At 32.0% G+C, this 17993-nt stretch overlaps 1 protein-coding gene across 2 annotated transcripts; it reads left to right on the forward strand.

Annotated features, from left to right (window-relative positions):
• Positions 1 to 3172: 3172 nt before the first annotated feature.
• Positions 3173 to 10169, forward strand: Bm17845 (Uncharacterized protein; the record flags this gene model as incomplete). Of its 2 annotated transcripts, XM_043082581.1 has the most annotated exons (4): positions 3173 to 3229; positions 3320 to 3538; positions 6250 to 6948; positions 9462 to 10169. In XM_043082581.1, 4 exons carry the CDS (start codon positions 3173 to 3175, stop codon positions 10167 to 10169), a joined length of 1683 nt encoding a protein of 560 aa, XP_042938515.1. The 2 variants fall into 2 exon arrangements, with proteins under 2 accessions (XP_042938515.1, XP_042938516.1); XM_043082582.1 differs by lacking the exon at positions 9462 to 10169 and having other exon boundaries at positions 6250 to 7098.
• Positions 10170 to 17993: the final 7824 nt, after the last annotated feature.

Here is a 17993-nt window from a genome sequence, read left to right on the forward strand (position 1 = left end):
TTTATCGTCAAATCTGATAACGGTGTTAAAATGGTTTCTTTTTTCTTTCTTACTTCTCTATTTTACTGTCATTCATAAGAATTATATATAATTTAAAGTAATATTTAAATCCATAACACTCATCAATTTTATATTCAACAATAAGATTTTATATTTTTATTTCTTTCTGATCAATTAACTATGCAAAAGATCTAGAAAATGCAGCGAAACTATATTATATTTATAATTAATCTCAAAGTTTTTTTTTTAAAAAATGAAAAAAAAGAAATATTTCAGGAATATAAGATGGTAGAAGTGTTAATGGAATATATGTGTAACTGGAATATATAATCTGAAATTAATTTCTTGAAAGTATAATATAAAGGAAAATGAATGAATAATATAAAAGGAAAAATCGAATTATTACTCTTTAGTTAAATAAGCAATCAATTCTTAGAATGATTACAATAAATAAAAAGAAATATTTTACCTATTTTTTAAAAAAAAATATCTTTTCATTTTCTTCTCGTTAAACTGCATTGATAGAATGAAAATAAAAAATGTTATAAAAATTAAATTAAAACATAGTATGAAAATAATTGAAATTATGATAATGATTAAACATAACTAAAACTTTTAATTCAACATATGAAATATTAATATAACTATTTTTAGCTCAATATACAATAATAACATATTGTTAAGCTAATCATCCGTCGTCTTTTTTCATTTCTTTAAGTATGGAAAATAAATTTACCGAAAAGGATCAAAAATAAAAACGAAAAAATTTGCTAAAAATTTTTTATATATTTTAATCATTTTGTTCATAACATGCCTATACTACTATAATATTAGTAACAGAAATAAATATTCATTGATGTTTGATCTTTGACCCTTTGTTGAAAGACATACAAAATACAATCATGCTGGTATAGCGAAGGAAGATAAGAGGAAAAAATATTAATTGATGATAATTCATGCATAAAATTTTTTTAATAAATTTTTTTCATCTTAAATTCGTCTCACAGAATCATTTTGATGTAAACTGTAGAATATTTTAACTGACATAAGAATAATCATCATTTAATATTTCTTAGTTCCATAATTGAAAAAGTTAAATTTATAAACTTAAAAGGAAATTTTTCTATAAGAAAACGAAATTTTTCATATTCTTTTAGGTGACAATTGGTATAGAAAATTGTTCCACAAGGATTTTTTAACTTAGTGAAATTCAATTTAAAGACATAGAAACTATGAGTTAAAAGAAAAAAGATATTTCCGATATATGTGTATTATGTTTTAATACCATCATATAACTTTTGAGAAGGTAAGTCATCAAATTCAAAATTTCTTTCTGATTATTAGTATTTCATTAATGAGTTTCAACTGTGTTCATGTAATATCCCTCAGATATCACATATCACGAATGCATTCGGTGTTATAATTTAATAATATGATCGATTTTAGTATATTGTGATCACAACATTATCAATCACAGTGTTTTACCTTACTTTCATGCATACAATGTGAATATTGTCGATGCATCCGGCAATAATCAGTGGAACACTGCAATTTAAAATAACAAAATTTAAAAAAATATTTTTTACTTATTTGATAAAAACTCTAAGATTACGAAAATGAAGAAAAAAAAATAAACATCATATTTTGAGGTTATTCACATCATTGCTATTGTTATCACTGATGAAGAATTCGATGAATTTCTTTTTATCAGTGTTAGAATTTAAAAAGTAATTGATCAGAACAATGAATATTGTTATGGTTTCACTTACAAATTGAATTAAATGGTGTTTCTTTCATTTGAATGAAATTTTAATTAATTTAATTTAAACATCATTTAATTCATTAGCATATACATAATACACAACCTAATAATTGATGATATCATCCTAACTTCTTGGATGATATCATCCTAACTTCTAACTTCTTGGATAATATTGGGCTAAAGACGTAGCCTTTGACACTTCTATACTAACGATAGATTATTCAAGCTTTGTAATGAAATTTTACCTTAACAGTTGATTCAAATTTTTTGGTGTTAAACTTTTGGCGAATATCTTCCTAATGCATGTATCAGGAAAGAAGTGTAGAGAGAAAAAAAATTAATGGTTTTCATTTATATGATAAAATTTTTGATTGTTTTGTCCTTAGCAAGCAGATAATCAAACAGATTTTTTGCAATAATTTCAAAAAAAAAAAATGTATAATCAGTAAGCAGTGGGATTTTAAATTTCGAAACAAATGCATATCAAGATCGTTTCAAAGAAAACAGTATGTGGATGCCGGCAGAAGGAGAAATGAATCATTTGATATTACTATATCGCATTCATTTCTTTTATCTTCTTCATTGCAGTTACATAGCCATTATTATTTCATGTAACTTTTGATCAATGCCAATAATTTTAATCTATTTCAATCAAACTAACCTTCTATATAAATCTAATAAATGCAAAATGTAGAACATTAGCATTGAATCTGTCTGAAAAAAATATGAACGAATTTGACCAAAGAAAAATTTAAGGAAGAAATTTAAAAATGGTGTTCAAAAAAATATTAGATGAAATCAGTTAACATATGTAAATCATTTATATCAATTCCAAGCGATGTAATTACGTAGTTTTCCCGTCTGACCAATATTGCAAAGATTTGAAAATTTGTGAATCGAAACGAAATAAAATTGTGCAAAAAACGTTGCAACTGCTTTGCATAAATTATTTCCAACAATGAAATATAGCAGCTAAAATGAAACAATTCAATGCAAAGGATTAAACACTGACTGTTTTTATTATACTAATATAAATTCTCTTATTACTTATATTATTATACGTGGACATAAGTTCATCAATATACGTAGTTTGCCACTCCCATCTGAATGAGCATTTATACATACAATTCTCGAATAATACCTAACAGAAGTGATCTTGTGGTCTCTGTCAAATTCTCTTCAACAAATTTCATTCAGTAAGTTCTATTTCATTTATTTCGACAGAGTATGTTGTCTTTTTCGAAAGTTTCAATGATTAATTTGTAAATAATCCATTATACTTAGAAAAGCATTTACACTAAGATATTTTTACTTCGCGCATTTGTCAACACAGCGGTGATATTTCTTGTGAGCACCGTCCAGTAAATTTGAATGTTTTTTCAGAATTGTCAAGAAATTATTCTCATTGGCATGCATTTCATCTATTACTTCTGCTTCTTCTTCCAATTGATCAATATTCAAACCACTGTAAGTCCACTTAAAGTTTGAGAAATACAACAACGCTGCAATACCTTGAAATTTTAAAATTTTACACAGTGTAATTCCATATCATTTGAGGCAGCGCAAACGGACCAAACAGAACCGTTGGATTTATCAATATCAAAAGTGAAGGAGAAAGGAGATGGATCACAAGGCTTATCAATGGAGGCAGTGAGTGATGAAGGAATTAAACCGCTGTTACGGCTCGTTCCAATCGAATCACTGATGGAAGAGATCGAACTATCAAAGCAAAAAGAGAGGAGAAAGAAGCAACGTTGTGATATATGTCGAAAGGAAGTAACATACATGAAAACACATATGATGACTCATACTGGGGGGAAGCCGCACAGTTGTCCGATATGCAAAAGGAACTTCACTTGCTTGCAAAATATTAAAAAGCATATGATTACTCATACCGGTGAGAAGCCATTCAGTTGTCGGATATGCAAAAAGAATTTCACTCAGTCTTGTCATGTGAAACAACATATGATGATCCATACCGGTGCAAAGCCGTACAGTTGTCCAGTGTGCAAAAAGAATTTCACTCAGTCTTGTAATATGAAAAGGCATATGATGATCCATAGCAGTGAAAAGCCGTACAGTTGTATAGTATGCGGGAAAAGTTACACAGAAAAATACATTTTGAAGATCCACATGGTAACCCATGATATGAATAGACCTATCTACCACTGCACTATTTGCAGTAAAGACTTTCAGAGTAAACTAGGCTTGAAATTACACATGAAGAAACATTAAAACTTTCGCACTTTGAAGAGAAGAAATTTATATTTTCTGTTGGTCAAATTTTTGTTACTTATTCCTTTTTTTATTGATAAATTATTATTGGTATCTTTGATCTTATGTGCATATTAGAGTCATATTCTTCACTCTTTTGTTATCCGTGCAATGCATTTCTCAGTATTAACTTTTTTTTTCTTGATTTGAATTAGCAATTTTTATGCAAATCATCGTTTAATTCAAATTAGCGCATTTGTTCGTTAAGCGGATGAAACGCGTTGCGTTCGCTATCACATTATCAGCTACATCTCTGTCAAGCATTCGGTCATCCTTATACTCCGTCACTTTTTAGGTTAGTCTAAAATAGATGGTAATGATGAGATGGATATATTCCTATCTAAATATGTGAAACATCTGCATAAACACGTGAAAATAAGTATGCAAGAAAGTAAACAATACAATAGTGAAAATATACCATCTTTACAACTATTTGACCTTCATCATATTAACTAACATTGGAATAGAATCGTAGTGTTAAAACAGTGCGCGTCCTTTTAGCTATCATTAAACTGCACTGATTGAACCGGCACCAGAATTTCACTGAGTAAACCGGCATTAGATGTTGGACTGATCCAAATCGTTTCAGTATTTATTGAATAATATTAACTGAATGCAAAAAGTTAACGGAGAGATATCAGTGATAAAGTAAATTGCCGTCTTATGTTATGCTAGAACACACTAAAATTTCTTTAAATCAAAGTTTTGTTGTTAAAAATATCATTGCAACAAGCGGTAGAATATGAAGTGGTTGGTTTTTGTAAATGTTTTTCTAGAAAGTAAACTTACTTGATGCTGTGGTGACAAGCTTTACTTCCAAAATTTCAGTTAATTTCATCGGTACAGCGATTTATGCATTCATTAATTGCTTTTGAGGAAAAGATTAGATGAAATTATTAATTAAATTTTCTTAACTGACAAGAAAAAGTGGTCTAGGCGAATACGATAGGGGAAATATTGCATAATTGTAACATCAGAGTGTTAAAATATGTCATTGAGATAGCTTTTATCATCTGTCAACTAAACAGGAACAGCCCATCTCTGAGAATTATTATGCGATATGCTAATTTGTGGAAAGATAAATCAAATTTGAATTAAAGTTGTAAATTTTCTTGCCGTGTAATTTTTCTTCTTGGGCTTCTATGGATATATGAAGTGGCTAAAGTTTAATTTGAGATAAACATGTAAGAGTGACTCTACAACGAAAAATTCTAGAAGAAAGTGGATAGTTCCTCAGTCGTTGTTCATCTTTTCTTACATTCAATAAACACTTTGTAGGCACATATAACTATAGTAAGGCATGAAATTTTCAATGACAATAATTGCAATCTTTTTTCTGAAATAATACAAGATTTTTCAAATTTTCCGATTTTTTGGAAATAAAAATTTTTTTTAAAAAATTTGAAATTTAAAACAAAGCAAATCTGAAAATTTACAGACGTCGTTCAAACGAAATATTAGATGAAGTCATTTAGCATGCGCAAATTATCTATATCAATTGCAAGCAATGTAATTATGTATTTTCCCTTCTAACCAATATTGCAAAGATTTGAAAATTTATAAAAATTGAATCGAAACGAAATAAAATTGTGCAAAAAACGTTGCAACTGCTTTGCATAAATTATTTCCAACAATGTAGCAACTAAAATATAGCAACTAAAATGAAACAATTCAATGCAAAGGATTAAACACTGACTGTTTTTATTATACTAATATAAATTCTATTATTACTTATATTATTATACGTGGACATAAGTTCATCAATATACGTAGTTTGCCACTCCCATCTGAATGAGCATTTATATATACAATTCTCCAATAATCTTCAACAAATTTCATTCAGTAAGTTTTTATTTATTATTTCATTTATTTCGACAGAGGATGTTATCTTTTTCGGAAGTTTCGAGTTATGAGAAAGATTTCGGAACTCAATGATTAATTTGTAAATAATCCATTATATTTAGAAAAACATTTCTACTTTGCGCATTTGTCAAACAGCAGCGGTGAGCACCGTCCAGTAAATTTGAATGTTTTTTCAGAATTGGCAACAAATTATTCTCATTGACATGCATTTCATCTATTTCTTCTGCTTCTTCTTCCAGTTGATCACTATTCAAACCACTGTAAGTCCACTTAAAGTTTGAGAAATACAACAACGCTGCAATACCTTGAAATTTTAAAATTTTACACAGTGTAATTCCATATCATTTGAGGCAGCGCAAACGGACCAAACAGAACCGTTGGATTTATCAATATCAAAAGTGAAGGAGAAAGGAGATGGATCACAAGGCTTATCAATGGAGGCAGTGAGTGATGAAGGAATTAAACCGCTGTTACGGCTCGTTCCAATCGAATCACTGATGGAAGAGATCGAACTATCAAAGCAAAAAGAGAGGAGAAAGAAGCAACGTTGTGATATATGTCGAAAGGAAGTAACATACATGAAAACACATATGATGACTCATACTGGAGAGAAGCCGTACAGTTGTCCGATATGTAAAAAGAATTTTACTCAGTCCCAAAGTATGAAAGCACACATGATGATTCATACCGGTCAAAAGCCGTACAGTTGTTCAATATGCAAAAAGAATTTTAGTCTCCCTGCGCATATGAAAGGACATATGATAACTCATACCGGTGAAAAGCCGTACAGTTGTCCGACTTGCAAAAAATTTTTCAATAATTTCTCGAATATGAAAAAGCATATGATGACTCATACTGGAGAGAAGCCGTACAGTTGTCCGATATGCAAAAAGAATTTCAGTCGCTCTTCGCATGTGAAAGGACATATGATAACTCATACTGGAGAGAAGTCGTACAGTTGTCCGATATGCAAAAAGAATTTCAGTCGCTCTTCGCATGTGAAAGGTCATATGATAACTCATACCGGTGAGAAGCCTCACAGTTGTCCAGTATGCGGGAAAAGTTACGTACGAAAGAGCGATTTGCACATTCACACGGCAATTCATGGCATGAATAGTAGACCAGTCTACCACTGCACTATTTGCAATAAAGACTTTCAGAGAAAACTAGGCTTGAAATTACACATGAAGAAACATTAAAGCTTTCGCACTTTGAAGAGAAGAAATTTATATTTTCTGTTGGTCAAATTCTTTGTTACTTATTCCTTTTTTTGTTGATAAATTATTATTGGTATCTTTGATCTTATGTGCATATTAGAGTCATATTCTTCACTCTTTTGTCATCTTTGTTACCCGTGCAATGCATTTCTCAGTATTAAATTCATCCGCGAATTTCATTTGCATGTAACCTTGCATGCTATGCACGAAGGAGTTGCAAATAATTGTCGTTGGTGTTAAATTACTAATAAAATGAAATTGCACGTATGTATTTCTTACTCAATTATTGCATGAATAATATGAAATAAACTTTTGGAAAAGAATCTTCTTAATTACTACATATCATTTCATAAAGTTATATAATTATGCGATCTACAACAATGCGTCAAATTTATATCAGTGAGTGACTAATTGTAATCAATAAAGTATTACAGGTGAAAATCAGGAAGAGATTTATGAATTTGATTTAATTTAAAATTTTTACATGACATTTTTTAATTTCTTGATTAGATACGCACTCAGAATTTTTTTATATTTTTGAAGTTTGGATAATGGTAAAAATACCTATCCAGCTGTTTGTGTCGATTGAAATATTCTTAAAGCAATTAACTCTCACTTCCATCAATTATGTTAGCAAATGTCGTAAAAGTTTTTCAGCATATTTATTGAGATGATACTCATTGCATTTGTAAAGAAATCACAACGCAGCATGTATTTCATTTGATTTAATCTTTTTAATTTAATCACATTATTTATTCCAATTTCTATGATTTACTTTTTTACATGCTGGAATTTTAAGTGTCAAACAACCTTGACATTTTATTAAAAAACAACCTATAACAACTCAATGTATCGAATTTTTTTAAGGACTAATTGATATAAAAATTTCAAACATTGTGATTTCTTTATTTGCTTCTAAATTTCTGTCAAAATTAATTAAAACAAACAGCCATACCAAAAAAATTAAATATATATAAAAAAGGAAAGTTGTACTACCATAGTATGCAGTTAAGTATATTTTGTAACAAATGCATTAATATAAAGAACAACCAATTCATATTCGACCGTTTAATGCACTGACATATTTAACTATAAAATTTTGATATAAATTAGCAATTTGTACGCAAATTATCACTTAATTCAAGATAGCGCATTTGTTCGTTAAGCGGATGAAACGCATTGCGTTCGCCATCATATTTACGAGAAATCCATTTAAAAATTACTGTCTTTTAATATAACGTAAAACGGCAAAGTCACATTATCGGTTACATCTCTGTCAAGTGTTCAGTCATACTTTTATTCTTCACTTTTTAGGTTTGTCTAAAATAGATCACAATGATCATTTCAAACTGACAAGGAGAATATTATGAATGTCTTTTTATTGTTACGGCTGCGAAAGGCTTTTCAATTTATAGCAAATGATCGATTAACAAAATTTAATATTAATATAACCTATTAAACTATACATATATCCTCGCTTAAATTTTTTGATTTTTTGAAAATTAAAATTTTTTTTAGGAAATTTAAAATAAAGCATCAGAAAATTTACAGACGTCGTTCAAACGAAATATTAGATGAAGTCATTTAGCGTATGTAAATCATCTATAACAATTGCAAGCGATGTAATTATGTATTTTCCCTTCTAACCAATATTGCAAAGATTTGAAAATTTATAAAAATTGAATCGAAACGAAATAAAATTGCGCAAAAAACGTTGCAACTGCTTTGCATAAATTATTTCCAACAATGTAATATAGCAACTAAAATGAAACAATTCAATGCAAAGGATTAAACACTGACTGTTTTTGTTATACTAATATAAATTCTCTTATTACTTATATTATTATACGTGGACATAAGTTCATCAATATACGTAGTTTGCCACTCCCATTTGAATGAGCATTTATACATACAATTCTCGAATAATACCTAACAGAAGTGATCGTGTGGTCTCTGTCAAATTCTCTTCAACAAATTTCATTCAGTAAGTTCTATTTCATTTATTTCGACAGAGGATGTTGTCTTTTTCGAAAATTTCAATGATTAATTTGTAAATAATCCATTATACTTAGAAAAGTATTTACTCTAAGACATTTTTACTTTGCGCATTTGTCAACACAGCGGTGATATTTCTTGTGAGCACCGTCCAGTAAATTTGAATGTTTTTTCAGAATTGGCAAGAAATTATTCTCATTGGCATGCATTTCATCTATTACTTCTGCTTCTTCTTCCAATTGATCAATATTCAAACCACTGTAAGTCCACTTAAAGTTTGAGAAATACAACAACGCTGCAATACCTTGAAATTTTAAAATTTTACACAGTATAATTCCATATCATTTGAGGCAGCGCAAACGGACCAAACAGAACCGTTGGATTTATCAATATCAAAAGTGAGAGATGACGGACATGGATCACAAGGCTTATCAATGGGCGGAGAGGATGAGGAAAGGATTGGTTTGCAAGTGCTTCAAACAAAAACTCTGGATTTATCGGCTCCAAAACTGAAAAAGGAAGGGAATAAATCGCAAGGCTTATCAGTGGATGGAGTGAGTGATGAAGGAATTAAACCGCTGTTACGGCTCGTTCCAATCGAAACACTGATGGAAGAGATCGAACTATCAAAGCAAAAAGAGAGGAGAAAGAAGCAACGTTGTGATATATGTGGAAAGGAAGTAACATACATGAAAACACATATGATGACTCATACTGGAGAGAAGCCGTACAGTTGTCCGATATGCTACAAAAATTTCGCTTACTTGCATAATATGAAAAAGCATATGATTACCCATACCGGTGAGAAGCCGTACAGTTGTCGGATATGCAAAAAGAATTTCAATGATCCCAGTAATATGAAAACACATATGATGATTCATACCGGTGAGAAGCCTCACAGTTGTCCAGTATGCGGGAAAGGTTACGTACGAAAGAGCGATTTGCACATTCACACGGCAGTTCATGGCATGAATAGTAGACCAGTCTACCACTGCACTATGTGCAGTAAAGACCTTCAGAGTAAACTAGGCTTGAAATTACACATGAAGAAACATTAAAGCTTTCGCACTTTGAAGAGAAGAAATTTATATTTTCTGTTGGTCAAATTCTTTGTTACTTATTCCTTTTTTTATTGATAAATTATTATTTGTATCTTTGATCTTATGTGCATATTAGAGTCATATTCTTCACTCTTTTGTCATCTTTGTTACCCGTGCAATGCATTTCTCAGTATTAAATTCATCCGCGAATTTCATTTGCATGTAACCTTGCGTGCTATGCACGAAGGAGTTGCAAATAATTGTCGTTGGTGTTAAATTACTAATAAAATGATATTGCTCGTATGTATTTCTTACTCAGTTATTGCATGAATAATATGAAATAAACTTTTGGAAAAGCAAAGAATCTTCTTAATCAGAGCATATCATTTCATGAAGTTATATAATTATGTGATCTACAACAAATATTTTATCAAATTCATATCAGTATATTTTTTTTTAACGGCACTAAATATTAAAAAAGTAATCAATATATCATATCATGCTATTTGTGTTAATCGGTAACCAATATATCTTATCTCACTATTCGTGTTAACTGAAATGTTCTTAAAACCATTCCACTTCGATCAAATATGTCAACACATGTCGCAAAAATTTTTTTAGCATATTACTTACTATTTTCTTTATTGAAATAATATTTATTTTCTTTATTGAAATAGTATTAACTACACCTGTCAAGAAATCACAACGCAGCATGTATTTCATTTGATTTAATCTTTTTAATTTAATCACTTTATTTATTCCAATTTCTATGATTTACGAGTGTCTTAAGGACTAATTGATATAAAAATTTCAAACATTTCCTTATTTGCTTCTAAATTTCCGTCAAAATTAATTAAAACAAACAGCCATACCAAAAGAATTAAATCAACATGAAAAAGGTAAGTTGTACTACCATGCAGTTAAGTATATTTTGTAACAAATGCATTAATATAAAGACCAACCAATTCATATTCGACCGTTTAATGCACTGACATATTTAACTATAAAATTTTGATATAAATTAGCAATTTGTACGCAAATCATCACTTAATTCAAGATAGCACATTTGTTCGTTAAGCAGATGAAACGCGTTGGAATGTTAAAATATTTAAAATGCCAGCAATGCCAAATCTATCAAACAAATGGAATTTCATTGTTAATCTCTTCTTTGAAAAGTCAGTTACAACTACGTGAGATTTTTTTTTGAGAGGTTGTTGATGTCAGGAGCAAACAAGAAATTGAAAAGCTTGTATGAGTGTAGAATAAGCAGTTCAAGAGATGTAGTAATAATGACAAACTTTCGTTTAAGTTTGTCCGACAAACCTTTCTCATTTGAGTAAGTTTTTCCCTCACCTCTCCAGTTTCATCCATTCCGAAATGAGCTTTTTCATCGTCTTTTTGTTTTTTTGTTTTTTTTTTTTTTGTTTTGGAATAGATTTTAAGTATCTTAAATGTTTGCTTATTAGGCATTAAGTGATGGTTGGATTAATTCATTCTTTTTTTGCTAAATCGTCTGTTTAGTTGATGGAATGAAATATCATTTTAAGTCATTAACTTATTTAGTCATTGATAGCGAATAGTTCGTTATTTGAATCTGTAAAGAAACTTTCCTTATATGTCGAAGAAAGAGGATGAAAGACGAACCTTTATCTTCCATGTTTGGATGATGGATGATAACTTCCTGTATTTAACATATATCGATTGGAACAATGTTAAATCACGGCTGATACTTGGAATAAACTACTGTTCACATTTGACTTATGTAGTGGAAGCAAAAAAATGTTTTTGGAAACAAACCTTTATGATTTGGTTAAATTGTTATTCGGGGGAGAAGTTTGATGTCAGGGAGATGTGTTGGATGCCAGCTAAATATCTGGGCAACAATTGAATAAACTGATTCGGAGGATTGGATGATTTAAAAACTGATCTAATTGACAATAGTATGGTTATAAATCTACATTGATGTTAGACAATGATCGAAACAAAGGAGAGGAGGTGCTTGCATGGGCACCAGTTGCTAATAAAGAGCTTATTAGATAACCGCATGATTATGATAGCTAACAAAGAACAATGTAGATATCCTCATGATTGTAAGGATTGCTAACAAAGAACGATGTAAATTGTTTCAATATGTAGAAGCATAAATTTGGAAACAAAGAGTCCGAAGTATAAGCATTATTTGCGGAAATTACGTAGATATCTTTACTACAATTTGCAACTCATATTTTTAGATCGCGATATTAAAATCCGCGACACTCCCGACCGAAGGAGCTAAATGCTTTAGTTCGTTGGACAGCTTTGGTTGATTGCTTCGCCTTATAGCGCTTCTAGTTCGTAGAGCAATTGGTTCTTGTTCATTGACATTTTGCACTGATTTGTTAAACATTGTTGGTTGAGGGTCAATTTCCTCACCTTTGACTTCCAGTGGGTATAACATATTCACCGGTCTGTTGAGTATTTTTCCTTTCGGTAATTCTATCGAGACACTTCTCACTTCTCCATCCTTTCCTGTTTTGATTTCTCTTATTCTGGCTAGTTTCCACATGCCACGGGGAATTTCTGGTTCATTTAGTAACACAATCTCTCCCTCGTGGGGAGTTCTTTTTACTACATCTCTCGGAGAAGAGTGTTCCCTTTGTGCTCTTTCTTTAAGAGTATTTAAATATTCCTCTTTCCATATTTCCCAGAAGGCATCGAGGGCCTTTAGTGTATTTGACCAGTATTGAATGAGTTTTTCTCTCGAATCCAATTTATGAGGGATAAAATCATCCATTTCATTCTTGTTTTTAGCAGGCATGATTAGATGCGCATTCGGTAGTATAAAGTCAACTGGACGCAATATGATACAATCATCAAAATTTACGTAAGTTAGTGGTCGAGTATTCAAAATACTTTCCACTTCCGCTACTAGCGTAATCAATTCCCGTTCCCATAATAACTTTCTGCCGATGGCTCTTTTCATTGCCCTTTTTGTTAACCCAATAAGTCGCTCATATACTCCTCCGTTCCAAGGCGCCTTTGGTATTATATTTTTCCAGATCATTTTCCTTTCCGCTAGGAATTCATTTAATTGTTGTTTCACAATGATTTTAAAAATTAACTGGAATTGACCAGCGTTGTCGCTTAAGATTAATTCTGGAAAGCCTCGTCTTGCTGTAAATCTTCTGAAAACATGTAAAAAGCTTTCGGCTGAAAGAGTTTCTACTACTTCTAGATGTACAGCTCTTGTTGTGAAACATGTGAATAGTGCTACCCATCTTTTTGTTAGCCCATTATCACTCCTGATATTCACAGGACCTAAATAGTCTAGTCCTACTCGCGCAAAGGGTCTTGATCTTGTGGTCCGAGATGCTGGAAGATCAGCCATAGTTGGTAATTTGAATGGTTTAGTTGTCCAGCGTCTGCACTTCATGCACTTATTCAAGATTCGTTTGACTTCCGTTCTACCTTTTGGGATCCATATCGTCGATCTCAGATTTGAGAGTGTATGAGCAATTCCAGCATGATACAGTTGTTCATGTCGTTGCTGAATAAAGAGTTCAGTTATGGTGTTGTGTCTCGGGAGATATATTGGGTGTAAGTTACTCTCTTTCATTTCAGAGTTAACTACGCGGCTTTTGTATCTCCATAGTTCGTTATCATAGAACAAATTCCATTTGATTATTTCATCTTTGGTAACTCCTTCTGACTGTGCTTGTTTGAATAGCACAATTTCTGACAACTCGTAATCCTGTGTTGTCAATATATTCTTTTCTTTCGTTGCCATCTTTAGCCAAGGAATTTCCCTTTTCATTGTTAATCTTATGAATTTCAGAACCCAACCAGTTGTTCTTATTAATCTTGACCATTTGCTAAAACGACTAGCATCTAAGATTCCGAAATGTTTGTTTATGATAATTGGTTCTGTGATGTGGGCCACAATTTCTTCATCCTGGTAATCCTCATTGTAATTGTATTTCCACTGTGGCCATTTTGATTCGTTTTCTGTTAACCACTTTGGTCCTTTCCACCAAAGATCATATCCTTTTAGTTTATTCGGAGAGATTCCTTTTGTAGCTATATCAGCTGGGTTTTGTTCACTTGGGATATATCTAAAATGGATTTTCGCCTTTCGTATTTCTTCTACCCTATTTTGTATGAACGTTGGTAGTAAACGGGAACTATTGTGAACCCAATGAAGCGCACATTGAGAATCGGACCATAAAATTGTTATCACGTCCTCAAGCTCTTTTTGTTTTAATACGAATTGTACCATTCTCACTCCGATGAGTATTGCCAGTAATTCTAATCGAGGTATTGACATTCCTTTAATTGGCGCAATTCGGGATTTAGCAAACACTAAGAATACTTCTCTTTCTTGAGTTCGAATGTATAAAGCTGCTGAGTATGCAGCAGTTGATGCGTCAGTAAAAACATGAAATTGTACTTGCTTGGAACAATTTGTTGTGAATCTTGGTAGATCCTTTAGTTTCTTTGGCCATTCGTTCGTGAGTAATTTCCACGTGGTTTCATCTTCCTCACTTATAGTTTGATCCCATGAAAGGTTCTTTTTCCACAAAGTTTGGAGAAACAATTTGAATCTTATCAGTATAGGAACTATGAATCCTAGTGGGTCATATTGTGAGGCTACGAATTGCAATATAATTCTTTTAGTTAATTTCTTACCAAACCATGGTTTTAACGTTACTTGAATGATATCTTGTTTGTGGTACCAATTGAGACCTAGAATTTTTTTAATTGAACTTACCTCTGCTCGATCTTGTACCGGAAGTTTTTCATTGACTTCTTGATCGTTAGAGAGAAATTCCCGTACATTCATTGATGCTTCATTGAATATAATTTTAATTTCCTTATAATTGGAAAGAGCTTCGTTGGTTCCTTTGGTTGGTATTATAATGTTATCGACATAGAGATTTTTCCTTAACTCGAGTGCGATTTTGCTTTTACAAGTTTCCAAATGATAATTGAGTGTAGCGGACAATAAAAATGGAGATGATACAATTCCAAATGGAACTCGTTGGAAACGGTAACAACTTACGTTTTCTTCGTTAACTGGACTTCGAATGTCTTTCAACCAAAGAAATCGAGTGCAGTTTCTATCTGTTGGATGCAATTCTATTTGCAAGAACGCCTTTTCTACGTCTGCTATTATTACATTTTTCATTGTACGGAAACGTAGCAAAACTCCAACCAAATCAGGGAGTGTTATTGGTCCCCGATATAAAACATCATTTAAACTTTTCATTCCTTTACAATGAGCTGATGCATCATAAACTATCCTCAGATTTGTCGTGGTTTTATTTGGTGTTATCACTTCGTGATGAGGCAGATAATGAATAATACCAACTTCATTCATTTCCGATGACACTTTCTCAATTATATTGGAATTGAGTTGTTCTTCAATAGTTTGATTGTATCGACTTAGTAATTGAGGTTTCATTTGAAGCCTCCTAATTAACGACTTTAATCTTCCAAGGCAAAGTCCGAAATTATCGCTTAGTTTGTTCTTTGAATCTTTCCAAGGCCAACAAACTTGATATCTTCCCTTGTCCCTAGTGATAGTTTGTTTAAATTGCTGCAATGCTTTTTCATCATTGTCAGAGTTTATTTTGTCTTGTATACCCATTAATTCCAGTTTCCAAAAGTGATCTAAGTCTGGAATATTGACGGCATTGACTTGAGAAATCGGACTTACTGATGTGGTTTCTGAAATACTGTCGTGTATTTCATTTATATACCCACTTCCAGCTATTATAGGTCCAACCTTTGTATGGATCAATGAAAATCCTGATTTTAAGTTCTCTGCTTGGTCAAACTGGATAAACTTGAAGAAGTGATCCGCACCTATGAGTATGTCCGGTTGTTTCCATTTGTTTTTGAAATTACTAAACTGATTTCGTTTGTCTATCATCAACAATTCCTTTTTGTTTAGATTAACTACTTGCAATTCATTCGTCAAGTGGTTAACTGTTATTACATCTAATCGGATTATTTCTTTATTTCCAATTTTTACTCCGATTTCAGTTTTAGTAGTGATACACGTTTTTGGCGTCTTATCACCAAATGAAGCAATTTTTATTTCCATCTCGTTAGTTTCTTGTAGATTCAATCGATAAGCCAAATCCTTTGATATGAACGATAATTGAGAACCAATATCGAATAGAATTAAAGCCTTTTGTTGGATTTTTGGGCGATTTGGATTGGTTACATTTATTTCCTTACATAACAGTAAGGTTCGCTTTTTCCATTGATTTCCTTTTTCGGTAATGGAGTTAGCGATTGTGACTGAACCCAATCTTTCTTTGTTGGAATCCACTGCTTGCGTGAGTTCCTTGTAGTTGTTGGGACACAGTGCTGTATTGTGTGGACTTTTACAATGGAAACACAAAGGTTTCCCTTTTTTACAATCACTTGTTGCATGTCCTTTTCGTAAACATTTGAAACATGCAGTGATTTCTCTCAAACGTTCCATCCGGAGTTTGAGAGTGGGATAGATGTTACATTCATTGTTCCAGTGGTCCTTATTGCAAAATACGCATGGTTTCCTTTTCCCATTTATAGGAATTTTTCCTGGAACCTTTTTTGATTTGATTGTATTATCTCCCTTTGTTTGGTTGATTGTGGCGAAAGCTGACGTTTCGCCTCTAACATTATTTTTGTTTGTTTTCTTCTCCCTTGTGTCTGCTTGACTTCTAGCAACTTCTTCATTTCTTAGAACTAGTTTTGTCAGGTACTGCCGGATATCCTTAACTGACCAACTCGTCGAATCCTCTTTCAATTGGTATAATTTATCAATTATCCACGCTGGTAGTTTATTTTCAATTGTAATTTCGATGCTTGAATGCTCTAAATTTTCACCTATAGCTTCCAGTTGTCGAAATGTTCTCTCCATGGCTTCTATGGTTGCTTTCCACTCTCGGTCATTTTTTTTGATGGTATTCAACTCGTTGTAGAGTGATTTCTTTATGAGGAAAGGTTTACCATATTTCTCTTTTAGTAAACCTATTATAACATCGTAGTTTTCTGGCGCTATATCATAACCTCTTACAGATAACAAAGCATCTCCTTTAAGACATGATATCAGATAGTTTAACTTTTGAATATCTGGGATGCTTTGCTCATGGACTGCTGCCTTGAAACTACACCAAAATTGCCTCCACAATTTTGGATCCCCACTAAACGTTATTAGTGGTAATTGAGGAAGTTTTATTTCTGCTTGATTTGTGTGAATCATACTATTCTTTGGAAATGATTCTTTGACCTCTTCTTGTTTTAAATGTTGTAGTACCGAGCAATATTCATCAGTATGTATTTTAAGGGTAATAATAGTTTCTCTTGTTCTAGTGATTAAACTTAAAATACCTTGTGGATCGTCAACCATATTGGCGTATTTCGTCTCCTCTTCCTTTCTCCTCGTTGCTATTGTCAAGCTCTGAATATTATCCAGCCAATTTTGATTAGCTGTTTCGAGTAACCCAGCATAATATTCGAGATGTGCGATCTTCTCCTTGACGATTCGCAATTTAATTTCGTATTGATGCTGAAGTTCCCCTCGTGATAGTGTTTGAGACGGGGAGGTCAGATCGAGTTCACTTGCTTCTTTAAGAAGTTCTAGAGTTCTCGACTTCGATAATTCGCTTCCTTTTCTTATACTGTCGGACATGTCCCGGCTCGTGGCACCAAAATTGTAGTGGAAGCAAAAAAATGTTTTTGGAAACAAACCTTTATGATTTGGTTAAATTGTTATTCGGGGGAGAAGTTTGATGTCAGGGAGATGTGTTGGATGCCAGCTAAATATCTGGGCAACAATTGAATAAACTGATTCGGAGGATTGGATGATTT

This window comes from Brugia malayi, assembly GCF_000002995.4.
Source record: "Brugia malayi strain FR3 genome assembly, contig: Bm_v4_Chr4_scaffold_001, whole genome shotgun sequence".
NCBI lineage: Eukaryota > Metazoa > Nematoda > Chromadorea > Rhabditida > Onchocercidae > Brugia > Brugia malayi.